The following is a 16,354-nucleotide window of genomic DNA, read 5'->3' as shown; positions in this document are numbered from 1 at the left end:
CTGTATTTGCCAACAGATATAGCATCGACAATATTTTCCGTCGGTAATATTTTTAGCGCGTCCAATTACGCCAAGGTCGTGCCAAGACTTACCAATGGTTTGGCAAATAAAATCCACAAAAAAAATAATAACCTGCTAATATTACTGACGTCTTTGGGGTTTCTTTACGGCTTAGTTATTGGTAACTGTTAGTAGGTCCCCAACTAAGTGGGATCCACAAGTTTTTTAAAACAAAAAAAAATAAATAAAAAAAGAAGACTAGCTAATAAGCCACGACAAGGAGAGAGAGAGAATTAAGCCTCTCATGTTTGAAACAAAGAAAACAGGGGAAGAGAGAGTTCTTCGGCGTCGAGAGAAGAAGAAAATTGGGGGAAAAGAGCATTGCCATTTTGATCACATTGACCTACTAAATTCGCTCTATTTCTTATGAAATTTTAGTATGTTATTTCTGGTGTAGAAATGAACATTAGGATATAACTTGCTAGTTGTATTGCCTTCTCTTTTGCCTGATTTGAGATACCCATTTTGTGAAGGTTTTACGTTAATTCCACGAGTTTTAGTGATGTATTTTGTTGATTGTTGAGATGCCCTAGTGTCACTAGGAAGACTGTTTGTGTATCCATTATTCTGATAGTAGAAGATTTTACTGGACTAGGTCCCATGGATTTTTTGTCCCTCTTTTGGGAGTTTTCCCCGTTAAAATTCTGGTGTCTGATTATTTAATTTCTGTCATTATATTTGCTGCTTGAAGTATCTTTGGTATTGCCTATTTAATCGCACAGGTTGTGAAAAAATTATTTTTGGTGCTTCCGCTGTTAGACAGGTTCTTGTTTTGAACCTTTGTTGAGTTTTCCCAACAAAGTGGTATCAGAATTTTGGTTGTTTATCTGTGTGCTGATTAAATGGAGGAAAATACTCATGGGCCAAATATGGTCAAATTGAATTCCCAAAATTACTCGATTTGGAAGACCCTCATAGAAGACATGTTGTATAGCAAGGACTTGTATGATCCGGTGGAGGGGGATAAATCTAAAGGTACCAAATCCGATGCTGAATGGAAGAAATTGAATCGGAATGCAATTGCTTTGATTAGGTAATGGCTTGATCTTAGCGTGTATCCACATGTTGACACCGAAATGAATGCCAAGAAGATGTGAAACAAATTGAAAGAGTTATATGAGAGGAAAATTGTGCAAAACAAAGCATTCTTGATTAGGAAGCTTGTCAATATGAAGTACACTAAAGGTAAATCAATGCCGGAGCATTTGAGCATTTTTCAGTAGACGGTGAACCAACTGACAAATAATAAAATCACTTTGAATGATGAATTGCAAGCCTTGTTGTTGTTGAGCTCTTTGCCTGATAGTTGGAAAGTTCTAGTTGTGACATTGACTAACTCAGGTCCAAATGGAAAGTTGATGTTAGTAATGGTTAAAGAGAGCATGTTGAATGAAGAAGCCAGAAGAAAAGAGCAAAGTTTGACTAATGCCTCCTCTTAGTCAGAAGCACTTGTTTCAGAGTCACGGGGGAGAAGTCAAAGTAGAAAACCTCACAATTCCGACAAGTCAGAGAGTCGAAGCAAGTCAAGAGAAAAGTACAAGCCAAGAAAGAAGTTCATTTGTCACCATTGTGGCAAGTCGGGGTATATCAAGAGGTATTGTAGGTTCTTGAAAAGAGAACAATCAAGGGGAAGAAACGAAGACAAAGGTAAAGATAGTGATAAAGAAAATGCTGCTATTGTTTATGAAGATGTTCTTATCACATATAATGAAAATTATGTGAATCTTATCTGTGATGATTCCACTAGGATTATGGACTCTGGTGCCTCATGTCATGTCACTCTGAGGCATGAATTTTTTACTTCCTATACTGCTGGAAATTTTGGCGAGATCAAATTGGGAGATAAAGGAGTGTGTGATATCATTAGTATGGTTGATATGTGGCTTGAAATTAACATGGGATGCAAGTTGCAGTTGAAGAATGTTAGGCATGCGCTAGACATGCGGTTCAATCTTATTTCAGTGAAGGCATTGGATCAAGAGGGGTATTGCACTTCCTTTGGAAGTGAAAAATGCAAGGTTACCAAAGAGGCTCTCATTGTTGCTAGAGAAGACAATAGTCTCACTACTCTCTACCGGTTGCAAGCAAATTTGTGCAAAGAAGATGTGAATGTAGCTGATGATTCCTCTTCTGATTTGTCGCATATACTTCTTGGTCACTTTAGCGAGAAAGGACTAAGCGTCTTAGCCAAGAAGCACTCACTTCCCTTGAAAAGTACAACTTTAAATACTTGTACTCATTGTTTTGTTGGAAAGCATGCTAGAGTATCATTTCATAGTTCTGAACCTCATAGGAGATCACATGTTCTAGATTTAGTTCACACTGATGTTTGCACTATGGATACTAAGACACTAGGTGGTGCATCATACTTTGTTACTTTTATTGATGATTATTCTCGAAAAGTGTGGGTTTTTTTTTTTGAAATCTAAAGACCAGGTGCTCAGTATCTTCAAACACTTTCATCCAAGTGTTGAAAGAGAAATAGGGAGGAAATTGAAATGTGTTCGAGCAGCTAATGGTGGTGAATACAGGGGTTCGTTTTAAGAGTATTGTAAAGGACATGGGATCAAGTTTGAGAAGACAGTTCCTAAGACTCCTCAACATAATGGAGTTGTAGAGAGAATGAATCGCACTATCAATGATAGAGTTAGGTGTATGCTCTCTCATGCAAAGTTGTCTAAATCCTTTTGGGGTGAAGCGATGAGGACTGCAATAGATCTGATCAACCTTTCTCCCTTTAGTTCCACTTAATGGTGATGTTCCAGAGAAAGTTTGGAGAGGGAAAGATGTCTCCTATAGTCACTTGCGAGTGTTCGGCTGTAGGGCTTTTGTTCATATTCCAAGAGATGAAAAGTCTAAACTTGATGAAGCAGTGTATTTTCATGGGTTATGGTCACGAAGACTTTGGTTACAGATTACGGGATCTGGTGAGTAAGAAGATAATTAGAAGTCAAGATGTGATTTTTCTTGAAGACCAAACTATTGAAGATCTTGAGAAGACAGATAAGCCAACAATAACTGTTAGACGTTCTACTGATGATGAACCTGGTCCTTCCACTAGACCTCCTGTTGATGGGGGAGATGTACAAGTTGATAATGATGGTGATGATTTGCATGATGAACCTACACCTCAACCTGCGGTGCCAGATGTTGAAGTTCCACCTGAACCACCAGTTGTGCCTGAATTGAGAAGATCTACTAGAGAGCGTCATCTTTCTCAGAAATACTCTTCTCATGAGTATGTGATGAACACTGAGACTGGGGAGCCAAAGAATTACCAGGAAGCTATGTCTGATGAGCATAAGGAAGATTGGTTGAAGGCCATATAAGAAGAAATGAAATCCTTGCATGAGAATCATACATTTGAATTTGTGAAGTTGCCGAAGGGTAAGAGAGCATTCAAGAATAAATGGGTGTTCAAATTAAAAGCGGATAAAAATGTCTCACGGCCAAGGTACAAAACTCGATTGGTTGTGAAAGGCTTTGAGCAAAATAAAGGTATTGATTTTGAGGATATTTTCTCTCCAATTGTGAAGATGTCCTCTATTCGAGTTGTGCTTGGATTGGCAGCTAGCTTGAATTTAGAGGTTGAGCAACTTGATGTGAAGATTGCATTCCTTCACGGTGATATAGATAAAGAAATCTATATGGAACAACCAGAGGGTTTCGAGGTTAAAGGAAATAAGCACCTTGTATGCAAGTTGAAGAAGAGCTTATATGGGTTGAAGCAAGCGCCAAGGCAGTGCTACACGAAATTTGATTCCTTCATGGAAGGTCATGGGTATAGTAAGACATCGTCTGATCATTGTGTATATGTTAAGAAATTCTCTGATGGTGATTTTATAATTCTCTTGCTTTATGTTGATGACATGTTGATTGTTGGTCATGACACTAAGAAAATTGAAAGTCTTAAGAAAGACTTTAACAGATCCTTTTCTATCAAGGATTTGGATCCTGCAAAGAAAATCCTTGACATGAGTATCACTCGTGACAGGAAGAATGGGAAACTGTGGTTGTCGCAGCAGAAGTATATTGAGAAGGTTTTAGAGAGGTTTAGCATGAGTAATTCCAAACCTGTTAATCTCCACTTGCTAGTCATTTCAAGCTGAGTTCACAGCAATGTCCTACAAGTGAGAAAGAGAAAGCAGAAATAAAGAAGATTCTATATGCATCTGCAGTTGGTAGTTTGATGTATGCGATGGTTTGCACCAGGCCGGATATTGCTCATGCCGTTGGAGTTGTTAGCCGGTTTCTCTCTAATCTTGGCAAGGAACACTGGCAAGCAGTGAAGTAGATTCTCAGATACCTTAATGGTACTTTCAGAGTTTGTTTATGCTTTGGGAGTGGCCAACCTGTGTTGGATGGTTACACAGATGTATATATGGGTGGGGATCTTAATTCAAGGAAGTCTACTTCTGGTTATATGATGACTTTTGCAGAGGGAGCTGTGTTGTGGCAATCTCGACTTCAGAAATGTGTTGCTTTGTCTACTACAGAGGCATAATATATTGCTGTTGTTGAAGCTTCTAAGGAACTCTTTTGGATGAAAAAATTTCTACACGAGTTAGGCATCAATCAAGAGAAGTTTATGTTATTTTGTGACAGTCAGAGTGTTATCCATCTCAGCAAAAATCTGACGTTTCATTCCATATCGAAGCACATAGAGGTGAGGTATCATTGGATACGTCAAGTGCTTGAGATGAAGTCATATGCACTTGAGAAGAACCATACTGAGGATAATGGTTCAGATATGATGACTAAGAGTTTACCTGCAGTAAAATTTGATTCCTGCAAAGAGAAGGCGGGCTTAGTGGAGCAGCCTATCCCCACTTGAATTGGTGAGGGGGAGATTTGTTAGTGGGTCCCCAACTAAGTGGGGCCCACAAGTTTTTTAAAACAAAAAATAAATAAATAAAGAAAGAAGAGTGGCTAATAAACCACGGCAAGGAGAGAGAGAGAATTAAGCCTCTCATGTTTGAAACAAAGAAAACAGAGGGAAGAGAGAGTTCTTTGGCATCAAGAGAAGAAGAAAATTGGGGGGAAAAGAGCATTGCCATTTTGATCACATTGACCTGGTAAATTCGCTTCATTTCTTATGAAATTTTAGTATGTTATTCCTGGTGTAGAGATGAACATTAGGATATAACTTGCTAGTTGTATGGCCTTCTCTTTTGTCTGATTTGAGATACTTATTTTGTGGAGATTTTATGTTGATTCCACCAGTTTTGGTGATATATTTTGTTGATTGTTGAGATGCCCTGGTGTCACTAAGAAGACTGTTTGTGTACCCATTATTCTGATAGTGAAAGATTTTACTGGATTAGGTTTCATGGGTTTTTTGTCCCTCTTTTGGGGAGTTTTTCCACGTTAAAATTCTAGTGTCTGATTATCTAATTTCTGACATTATATTTGTTGCTTGGAGTATCTTTAGTATTACCTATTTAATTGCACAGATTGTGAAAAAATTATTTTTGATACTTCCGCTGTTAGATAGGTTCTTGTTTTAAATTTTTGTTGAGTTTTTCCAACGGTAACCTCATTGCCGAAATGGCCATTGGAGCTTTCGTCGGTAATCTAGTAATATCTAGTAGTGGACTAATTTAAAATTATTTATGCATCAAATAAGTTTTTTTTTTTTGGATTGATGAACTTAATCTTTATCAATGGAATTTTGGTGATAATTTTTTATTTTTTGAAAGTAGAATAGAAATAAAATAGAAATATTATTTTTACGATAAAGTATTCTTCTATTGATTGTAATTAAATGTTCATTGTGAATTTTTTCACAACCATAAGAGTAAGATTGTCTTTAAAAATTGTACTCAATTAGATAATTCTCATTAGTAATAGAATATATATACTATAAACAGAAATAACAGTAATGTAATCAATCATGTAAAAAATTAGTCATTAGAATAATTTCTTCTTTAAGATTTTACTTCCATGAAATTAATTATTTCCTATTTCTTTTAGATTTAATTAATTTGTTCTTATTTTCCTCTAATACGAAGAATTCTTCCATGTTCGATATTATATCCATTACATGTAAATATTATTATGAAAAATGTTTGAAATTCATTAGAATTTATTATCTTTAATCATTAAAAATAAAACAAAAATAATAAATTCTGATAATTCTCTCCTTTAACATTTCTCTATTACTATATGTACTTTTTCATCTTAATATGATTTTTAAAATTTTAATTTATTTAATTGGATTTTCTAACTTTATATTCCTGACTCAAATTAATTTTTTGCCATTTTTGTTCTAAAACAGTAACGACAACTAAAATAAACTTAACGTTTGTTACGCAGATTTTTTAATAGCTATTTAATATGACAATTAAAATTTTTTTATCTTAATTTATTTTTTAAGAAGATTTTAAACATACTTGCAGATCGGATCGGATCGGATATCGGGTATATCCGCATAATTAAAAAAAACTATTTTAAGATTCTATTTCTCTATTTTTACAAAAAAATATCCATAAAATTCATTTTTCACCTGTTTGAGCTTATTTACTCTTAAAATATTATCAATAAAAGTTCTCTTGAATAACAAAAAGACATAATAACACAAGATTTAAGTTTAATTATTCTAAGTTGAAGTACAACATAAAAAATTAAAAACAAGATATCATAAAATTTATAAAACAACACACTAAAATTCATATTACATTAGGGTTTACTTTCTTAAATTATGCTATTTATATGAGACGTAGTGCAGATATGCGGATTTGCGGATCGAATTCATGGATATCATTGCTAAATCCGTAATCCGATCTTACCATAGTGCGAATCAGATCTGATCCGATCCGATGGCTCTGCGGATCGAATAATATCCGCAAAATTCGAATCGAATGCGAATAATTACCGCGAATATGCGAATATTATCCGATTCATGTGCAGTCCTAAACATAATAATCGGCAATTCATCTCAATATGTTATTAAGGGTCATGTAACAAAAATAAAGTTAAGCTAGAGAGTAGAGACCAATATGAACAACAAATGTTAAGTGAAGGATTAAATTAAATAAATTAAATTTTTGAAGACTAAATTGATGCTGAGAATAATTTAAATATTAACTCAAAATTAATTACTTAATACGTTACCTCAATAGCGATAAGCTTGATGACGTACGTAACTCAGTTACAACATATCGTTACGTTTGATAACTTTTCCTTGCAACTTCACGTGGATAATAGTTAATTTCATTGGAACCTCCTAATTAATATATTATTGAGTAAAAAGTGTGATACACATGTTGATAGACACATTTTTATCGTACACACATAGCTGCACAGTATTAAAGATAATTTGCGACATTGATGTCCCATTATAAAAAATACGAAAATATTTGATAATAAAAAAAAATTAACAAAAAATAACCATAATTTATTTTATTTAATATTTATTAATTATTACAATAATTAATAAATATTAAATAAGATAAATTTGGACTTTTTTTTTTCTAACATTAATGTTCTCAAAAATATGTGCCGTATAGTTATTGTTATAAAAAGAAGAAAAAATTTGCAATGACGTTGAATACTCCGATCCATTTTGCTTAGCTTGGTGGAAAATGAAAATCAACTCTTAGCAATTTCCCCTCACTTTCTTTCGAAAACACTATTTGTCTATTTGTGATATGACCGAGTTGTTACTCAGAAAATCAATTTATTATATATATTGTTGACTGTATAACTATATATCCAAGTGTATGCTCTTATTTATTTTTTACGGTAATACGAGGAGTAAATAGTCAAAATCGTCCTTGAAAAATATTTCGATCTTCATTTTGGTCCTCAAAAAATAAAGTTAATCAAAATCATTCTCGAAAGATACACGATTGGTCACGTTAGTCCTTCCGTCAATTGGATGATGATGTGTCACGTTAAGTGCCACGTGGCATATAATGACGTAGAGGGCTAATGCCACGTGTCACAAGATGATTGGTTGACGTGTCGGTCAGTGACATGTGGCATTAGATCAGCGACACGTGACACTTGAGATGTAAAAAAGTTATTTATAATCAAAATAGTCCTTGAAAGTTCAGACGTAAGTCATTTTCATTCCTAAAATTTTAAAAATTAATCAAATTAGTCCTTATATAATTTTTTTAAATTTTTTCTTGATCTAAATAAAAGTTAATAGCTAGTCCATATATTTTTGAATAAGTCATCCACTACACGAGCTACATCATACGACAATTGAAACACTTTGGAGTCATTATGTTTTTTCTCCATTATTTAGGGGAAAATCGTATACTTTCCACAAGCTTTTAGCTTCAATTTTGAACAGGAAATTGATATGATCAGCCAGTATATAAGTACATACACCCTCTCTGCTAATTTCCACATGTTCGAATAATAGCTATCTCATCATCACCTATCAATTTTAACTAACAAAGTTGCACCACCAAAAAAAAAAAATGGAAAATCATCATAGCAAGCATAAGCTTGTGGAACAAACACAAGTTGGTCTTGCAAAAGCATACCATGATAATGATGATCCAAAAATCAAATCCCTCCCCCTTACATTCCTTGACCTACCTTTTACAGGTCCAATTTACGTTAGACGCCAATTTTTCTATAACTTCCCTTTTTCCACCAACCATTTTTACCAAAATACCCTCCCAACCCTCAAACTCTCTCTGTCTCTTACTCTACAACGTTTCTTCCCTCTAGCCGGGAACCTCCTATGTCCTCCACCACCCCACAAGCCCTTCATTCAATGTACCAATGAAGACACCGTCACCTTCACCATCGTCGAGTCGGCTTCGAATTTCGATCATATTTCAAGCAATGACCCCAAAAGTGTCAAAGATTTGGATCACTTGGTTCCAACATTAATGGACAAGGCCACGCATGACAAGAATGATGACACGATCGTGTCACCACTTGTGGCCTTGCAGGTCACGGTTTTTCCAAACCGTGGTCTTTGCATCGCCATCACCTATTGTCACGTGATGGACGGTAGGTGTTGTGGCCATTTTATGAAATTTTGGTCTTCTCTTTGTGGAATAATAAATTTGGAAGAAATTATTGACTCAACACTCTTAGAGAAGCACTATTCATTACTACCCTGTTTTGATAGGGAAATATTGAAGGATCCTAATGAGCTCGAGGCCGTTTTGTTGAAAGACTATTTTAACGAGAGGACATTATGGAAGGACAAACTCGTAGCTCAAAGTCAAAATGGTGAATCAATATTGGAAGAGGACTATGTTAAAACAACAATTGTGTTTGGTAAAGAAGACATTGAAGCAATGAAAAGGTTTGCGATGAACAAATTGAAAAAAAGCAACGGATACAAAGCGCCGCAATATCTATCAACCTTTATGGTGATATGTGGTTTTGTATGGAGTAGTTTAATTAAAACTACAAGACATAACGATAACAATGAAGGAGGAGAAGAAGAAGAAGAGCATTTTCATTTTCCAGCTGATTGTAGGAATAACAATCTACTCGGATATCCAATTCCAATTACTTATTTTGGGAATTGCATAACACAGTGCCAAACAAAGCTTAAGAGGATGGAACTTAAAGGAGAAGACGGTTTTGTGAATGCGGTTAAGGTAATAGAAAAGGGTATAAACGACATGAAGAGTTCGCCGTTTCAGGGTGCGGAAAATTGGAAGGCATTGTTCATGAAGTTGTTTGTGTTGGGGAATAGTGCGTTTCATGTGATGGCTTCGCACAAGTTGGGTGTGTATGAGACTGACTTTGGATTTGGAAGGCCTAAGAAAGTTGAAATGGTGCATTCATCAAAGGCTATATCTCTTGCTGAAAGTGGACACGTGGAGGGAGGGGTTGAGGTTGGATTGGTGTTAAAGAGGGTCCATTATCAAAGATTTGTTCATGTTCTTAAACAAGGGTTTCGAGATTTGATTTGATTTCAAATCCTGATGAATAACTGAAATAGTAGGTTTAATAATAAGAATTATTGTTGTTGTGCATGCCATAATGTGTGTGTGTTATTGTGTTGATGACATGCATTGCTGGTTAGATTTCGTGTACTAATTAATAAGTCTTGATGCGATGAGACCGTGTAATAAGTCGTGAATGATGATATAGCTATTTGAGATATAATGCTGGATGATTATTAAGATTTCGTAATCATATTTGTTGTCATCAAATCCCTACTGATGTTTTTTTTTTTAAATAAAAAAGCTCAACACAATAAGGTGGAGCAAAAGAAAAGAAATAAAAACTTATAATGCTAAAAATAATAATTCCTAGCCATTTTTGATATTGCCATCAACAACTACAGGATTCACCACCAATCTACTCATCGTAACTTGTAAAGGATCTATTAATAATGTCCACCACACTTGAACTTTCATTTTTGAAGATTCTATCATTTCTTTCTAGCCAAATTGTTCAGATGACTACGAAAAAGTCAACCAACCACCGCTTCCATTCCATTTTTCTCGCTGATATATCCGTCTAACTTTCATAGTGTTGTTTGAGCGTACCTGGAATAGTCCATATCCTTCCAAGAGTGAATAACTAAGCACACCACACCTGCTAAATGAGCTCACAACCAATGAACAAGTGAAAAGCAGTTTCAACAGACTTATGACATAAAACACACATCTTATCATTCTGGCCAATAACACCTAATCTATGCAGTCTTTCCTTGTATTCACCCTACCAACCAGTGCAAACCAAGTAAACAACTCAACCTTTGGTGGGACGAATCATCTCCAAATAGTACTAGTGAAGCTATAGCTTGTGATATCTGTCAGAAGTACCTCTGCCTGCAATACCTACACAAAGGAGTTAGTAGAATAAATACCTTTTTTTTATTAAATTTCCATACCACTCTGTCCTCTCTCTTAGTTGTCAATTTCACTGATTGCAGAACCGCATGAAACTTGTTTACTAGTTCCAGTTCCCATTGAAATAACTCTCGTCGCCACTGGAAATTCCAAACCACTCTAACCCATCCCAGAACCCACAATTTCCTATAACATATCCTTGAAGATTTGAGACCGAGAAAAGTCTTGGAAAAGTAACTTTCAGAGTACCACAAGGTAACCAGCTATCCTCCCAAAAGCGGATTATCCTGCCATCCCTTAATTCCATAGCCAAGCCTCTGAACATCTTCTCTCTCACTTGTGACTCCCTGATTTGTAGTTGACAAATATCCTTCCAATGACCCCCTCTTGTAGGTACAGGCTTATCACAAATCATCTTAGAAGGATTCATGTTATTACAGAAACATACAATTTTTTTCCAAAGTAGACAATCCTCTTTCGAAAACCTCCATCACCACTTGAACATGAGCGCTGTATTCCAAATTATCGTATCACCAACTCCCAAACCTCCTGCCTTTTTGGGGGCCTGTACAACTTTCCATTTCACTAGAGGTATCCCGTCCCTTCCATCCTCCTTACTCCACAAAAAGCATCTCTGTAAGGATATTATTTTTTCTGATACTACCTTCAACATTTTGTACAAGCTGAGATAGTAAATAGGCAGGCTATTGAGAATAGATTTAATGAGAACCAGCTTACCCTCTTTATTCAAAGACTTTGCTTTCCACAGACTTAATTTTTTTTCTACCTTGTCAATAATTGGTTTCCATGTCTTGACCAGCCTTGGATTCGTCCCCAGAAAAATGCCAAGATATCTGACAGGTAAATATGCCTCTTTACACCCCAACAGTCGATACATTTGTCGTGTCCAACTCTGCTCACAATTAACCGGGATCAAGCTGAACTTGTCAAAATTAATACTCAACTCTGATATCATCTCAAAACAGTGTAGCAATCGCTTATAGTTTCTAATCGTCTCTTCTTCAGAAGGGCAAAAAAGTATAGTATTATCCGCAAACTACAAATGTGACAACTCAATGTTATTCCTTCCAACCAACAACAGAGTAATGCGTCCATTCCGCACCACCTCTCTAATCATCCTATGTAGAACATCCACAACAAGCACAAAAAGAAAGGGAGAAAGAGGATCCCTTTGTCGTAGACACCTTTCCATTTTGAAGGGCTTAGAGGGAGAGTTATTTATTAGGACCGACATAGACGCAGAACACACACACACACACACTCTTTTATCCACTCCCTCCATCTACGGCCAAACCCCATCTTCTGCAAAACAATATCCACAAAACTCCACTTGACTCGATCATAAGCCTTTTGGAAGTCTAGTTTAATAATTGCTAAGCTCTTTTTCCTCAGCTTCAGCCACTACACAGTTTCACATGCAATCAAAATCCCATCATGTATCTTCCTACCCTGCACAAAAGTACTCTGTGTTTCTCCTACCAACCCTGACATTATCTTCCGCATCCTCTGAACCAGGATCTTTGATATAACCTTATAAACACAACCCACCATACTAACCGGCCTAAGGTCCTTGATTTCTTTAGCTCCGACAAACTTTGGCACCAAAGCCACCCAAATAACATTCGCATCCCTAGGTAAAACAGTTGACTGAAAGAATCCCATCACGGTTGTAGTGAACTCCCCACCAACATCCTCCCAACACTTCTTAATAAAATTCATATTATACTTATCACTGTCTGGTGCCTTAGTTGACTCACAATCCCAAACCACATCCTTAATTTCCGCATTAGACGGCATCCATTCCAACTCTGTTGCCTCCTCCTCAGTTATCCGGTTAACCAGCCCATCACAGAACCTATCACCGACGAGATCTCCTGATGATATAAATTCTTATAAAAGTCTCTGATAGCAACCTTAATCCTTACTTGATTTCTCACTATCCTCCCATGAATCAGTAAGGACTCAATCCGATTGTTTCTCATTCGAGTTGAGGCTAGATTGTGAAAATAGCGAGTGTTCTTATCCATTTCCTTGGCATGCCTAGATTACGACATCTGCTTCCAATGTAACTCTTTTCTGATATACCGTTTCTTACAAGAACTCACTAGTGCTCTCCTTCTTGCTTCCACAATTCCATCAACAACCCCATTACTAACCATATCATCAACTTCATTTATCTCTTCTTCAAACTTCATAATTTTCATATCTCTGTCCCTAAAATTCTCCTTATGCCATTTACCCAGCGGGATCGTCAAAGCCTTCAGTTTGTCAATGAATTGTACGTCACCCAAATTCCTCCACTCCTCCTTCACCATCCTCAAGAACCCCTCATGAGTAAACCAATCATCCAGACTCTGAAAAGGTCTCGTCCCCCTCCCAATCTTGTGATATCCACAATCAATGGACAGTGGTCTGATAAACCTCTCGGACCTCCTCTAGGCCTTGTTTCAGGAAACTCTTCCAACCACTCCAAACTAACCAGAACTCTATCAATACGGCTACACGACTGACCCCTAAACCATGTGACCATACGATCAACAAGTGCAAGGTCCAAAAGCTCCATATCCTGAATCCGATATTTAAACTCAGCTGTAGTCACTGTCAAAGTGATAGCTCATTTCCTCTCTTCCACTTGAACAACCCCGTTAAAGTCCCCAAAATAACAAAAAGTTACTTGACAAAGCCCAGATAAAAAACTTAGCTCTTCCCACACAACAAGCTTCTCTTTCCTTTGGTACGCACCATACACTAAACAGAAAGCACACTTAAAATTATTTTTTAGCACCACGCCATCCACACACAACCATCTCTCCCCTTTATAACAATTGCTCCTCTGAAAAATCGTTTCATCCCACATTAACAACGGCCCACCGGAAGCACCTTCAGACCCTACGTACTCCCATCCTACCACATTATTTTCCCACAGTTGCACTACATCATATTTGGTCACTACCTCTTTCTTTGTCTCTATTAAACCTAACATATTCAACTAAAATTTTCTCCTAAAACTCTTCACCATACTCAATTTTCCAACTCCCCCCAAACCCCTAACATTCCAAGAACTAAAAAACATTTAAACCAATTATTCACACTTTTTTGTGATTTTTTGACCGACTTCTTCTTGCCTTTTTCTTCTGTTTAGCTTGCTTTTTCTTTTGCGTAATTGCCTCATTATGTGCTTGGAGTATAGCCATAATATCATCTTCCTCATTATATTGAACTGCTCCAGATTCCACTGCCAACTCCCATGCCTTCCTGTTTTCCTGCATTTCACTATCCCATTTGGTTTCAGAGGATTCAGTCTTAGCTTCGCTGCTTCAGATATTCTTGCATCTTCCAAGTCCTCTACAACCCTCCCAGTCTCACCAGTCCCTCCCTCCACCATATCAAGCTGTCCTTGTGTTGCATCTACCTCTTGGCCATCATCTTTTATCTTATTAGCCAATTCAACATTTTTTGAACAACAACCTGGACAACTTTCCTTCGAATGTTCATCCCCATTATTCCTTACCCAAACTCCTGCACAACACCCTTCTCCCATATGCCTTCCTTCAATAGCATCATAAGCATCATACTCAGTTGTAAAACCCATTCCTAATCTGTCTTCTACCAAAGCTCCGGTTGCCCCCAGAGAATTAGCGTCAAAAGTCCGCGTCCGCCCCTCCTACTATTGCTATTAATTTCCACCTCAGCCATCATCCCGATCCTACCATAATCCCATGATTCAGTTCTATCCAAATTAGCATCCTCATTACTTGCTGCAAAACCCGATTGATCAGCCCTCATCACACCAGAATTGATTGAGCTAATTGTTGTTCTTGCTGTTTTCAAATTTAAAAAATTGTTTCTCCACCCATTCAAATCCTCATGTTGAATTACAACTTTACCCTGTCATTGATCCTCCTCCCTAACCGTCGTCGCCATCAAATTTGCTGCTGCATCCCATTCCAACAGACGCGTATTACTGTTATTACCACCGTTGTGATTTTCAGGATCTCCCATAGCACATTTTTCTCCCATAGAGAACCTATAAGTGCCTCCCAACACATACTTCATCACACAAGGCAGTAAGCCATCGACTTCAGTTCCCACTTCCTTTACGAACACATCGAATCCAATCGTGCCTACAGTAATGTGTACCCATTCATGAATGACCTCGAACATGCATGTGTCAATCTGCACTCGTCCAACACTAAATGACTGACATGATTTTGTTGCAGCGTCTCAATTCACCATCTCACCCCACTGTTCACCGATTGTACGGAATGCAGCTTCTGACCAAACATGTAACGGTACTCCGAAGCACTCGAATCATACCCTTCTAGTTTCGCATCATTCATTCTCCTCCCACCTCCACATCCTATGGAAAAACTTCAACAGGCCGTTTCCATTAAGTGCGAGCGCCGCTTCCATACTGCAAATGCTATCAAAGGTCAGTAAGGCTTTGTATGCTCCCATCTCAGAAACCTTGACCACGTGAGGCCACTCCTTATGAGCTGTCGCGTTTAACAAACTAAAGTCTATAACTGTCATTATGGTACCGATAACACTATTCTATAACCAGCTCAAATTAGGTTGTGCCACCGAGACGTCTATCTTCTTCGTCCCACACTTTCCATGCAAATCCTTCCCAGTGTCCATGTTTTCAGTTCTTCCAATTGTTCCCTTCCCAAAGCACTAGTTTTCCGACGTTCCACAATCCCATCATTAGTCCGCCTAATCGTAGTGTCCACAACTACCGCCTTCTTCCCCTGGTCAGTATCATATCTATACCTCGACTCTCCCACAAAAATTTCCTGACCTCGCAATAGCATTCGATTTATTTCTGAAATTGCTTTCAAAGCTCCTCCCTTTGTGGTGTATCGTACGAACGCAAAAAGGTATACCGCACCATTTCTCATCTTTCTTGATAGATATATGTTAATGATCTGCCCTGTCCATGAAAATAATCTAAACAATTCACGTTTCGATATATCTTCTGGTAACCAATCCACAAAAATACTAAAAGATTCCTTCTCCAAATAGACGTACTCCTCTCGGTTCCAAATCCTTGGATCCTTGACTTTGGATCGTGACTGCCTAGACCTACCCCAACCTGTGTTTTCCCAACTCTCTCTTTGAAGTAATAATTGCTAATATATGTGTGTGTTAGTTTTTTCAGTATCCTTATAAAAGTTTTAGGAATTTTTTATCAAAAGAAAATTTATTATTTTTTATGAACTATTATTTTCTACTTTAACTACTATGAAGCAACTTTTTTAACATACACAAAACTGCACAAGATGTACGAGTTAAATTGAGGAGGAAAAAATGTTGAAATGAGTTAAATTGAGGAGGAAAAAATGTTGAAATAAATATCTGTAGGAATTATTTGTAATGAAAAGTTAAATGTGAGAATAACAATCTTTTTTAGTAGAGCGGACATCTGTGAAAATTTATTCACTAGTGATAAGTGTAAAGGCTATTTTTTTCCCACAAGGACGGAAGAT

The 16,354-nt window shown here is 37.0% G+C and overlaps 1 protein-coding gene across 1 annotated transcript; it reads left to right on the top strand.

Annotated features, from left to right (window-relative positions):
* LOC107612344 (coumaroyl-CoA:anthocyanidin 3-O-glucoside-6''-O-coumaroyltransferase 2-like) lies at positions 8,304-10,019 on the top strand. The gene has a single exon (XM_016314097.2). It carries the CDS (start codon positions 8,493-8,495, stop codon positions 9,954-9,956), a length of 1,464 nt encoding a protein of 487 aa, XP_016169583.1. The 5' UTR covers positions 8,304-8,492; the 3' UTR covers positions 9,957-10,019.

Source organism: Arachis ipaensis, chromosome B08, assembly GCF_000816755.2.
Source record: "Arachis ipaensis cultivar K30076 chromosome B08, Araip1.1, whole genome shotgun sequence".
In the NCBI taxonomy this organism is placed as follows: domain Eukaryota; kingdom Viridiplantae; phylum Streptophyta; class Magnoliopsida; order Fabales; family Fabaceae; genus Arachis; species Arachis ipaensis.
Note: the sequence above shows the minus strand (reverse complement) of the source record. Positions and strands in the feature narration are given on the sequence as shown.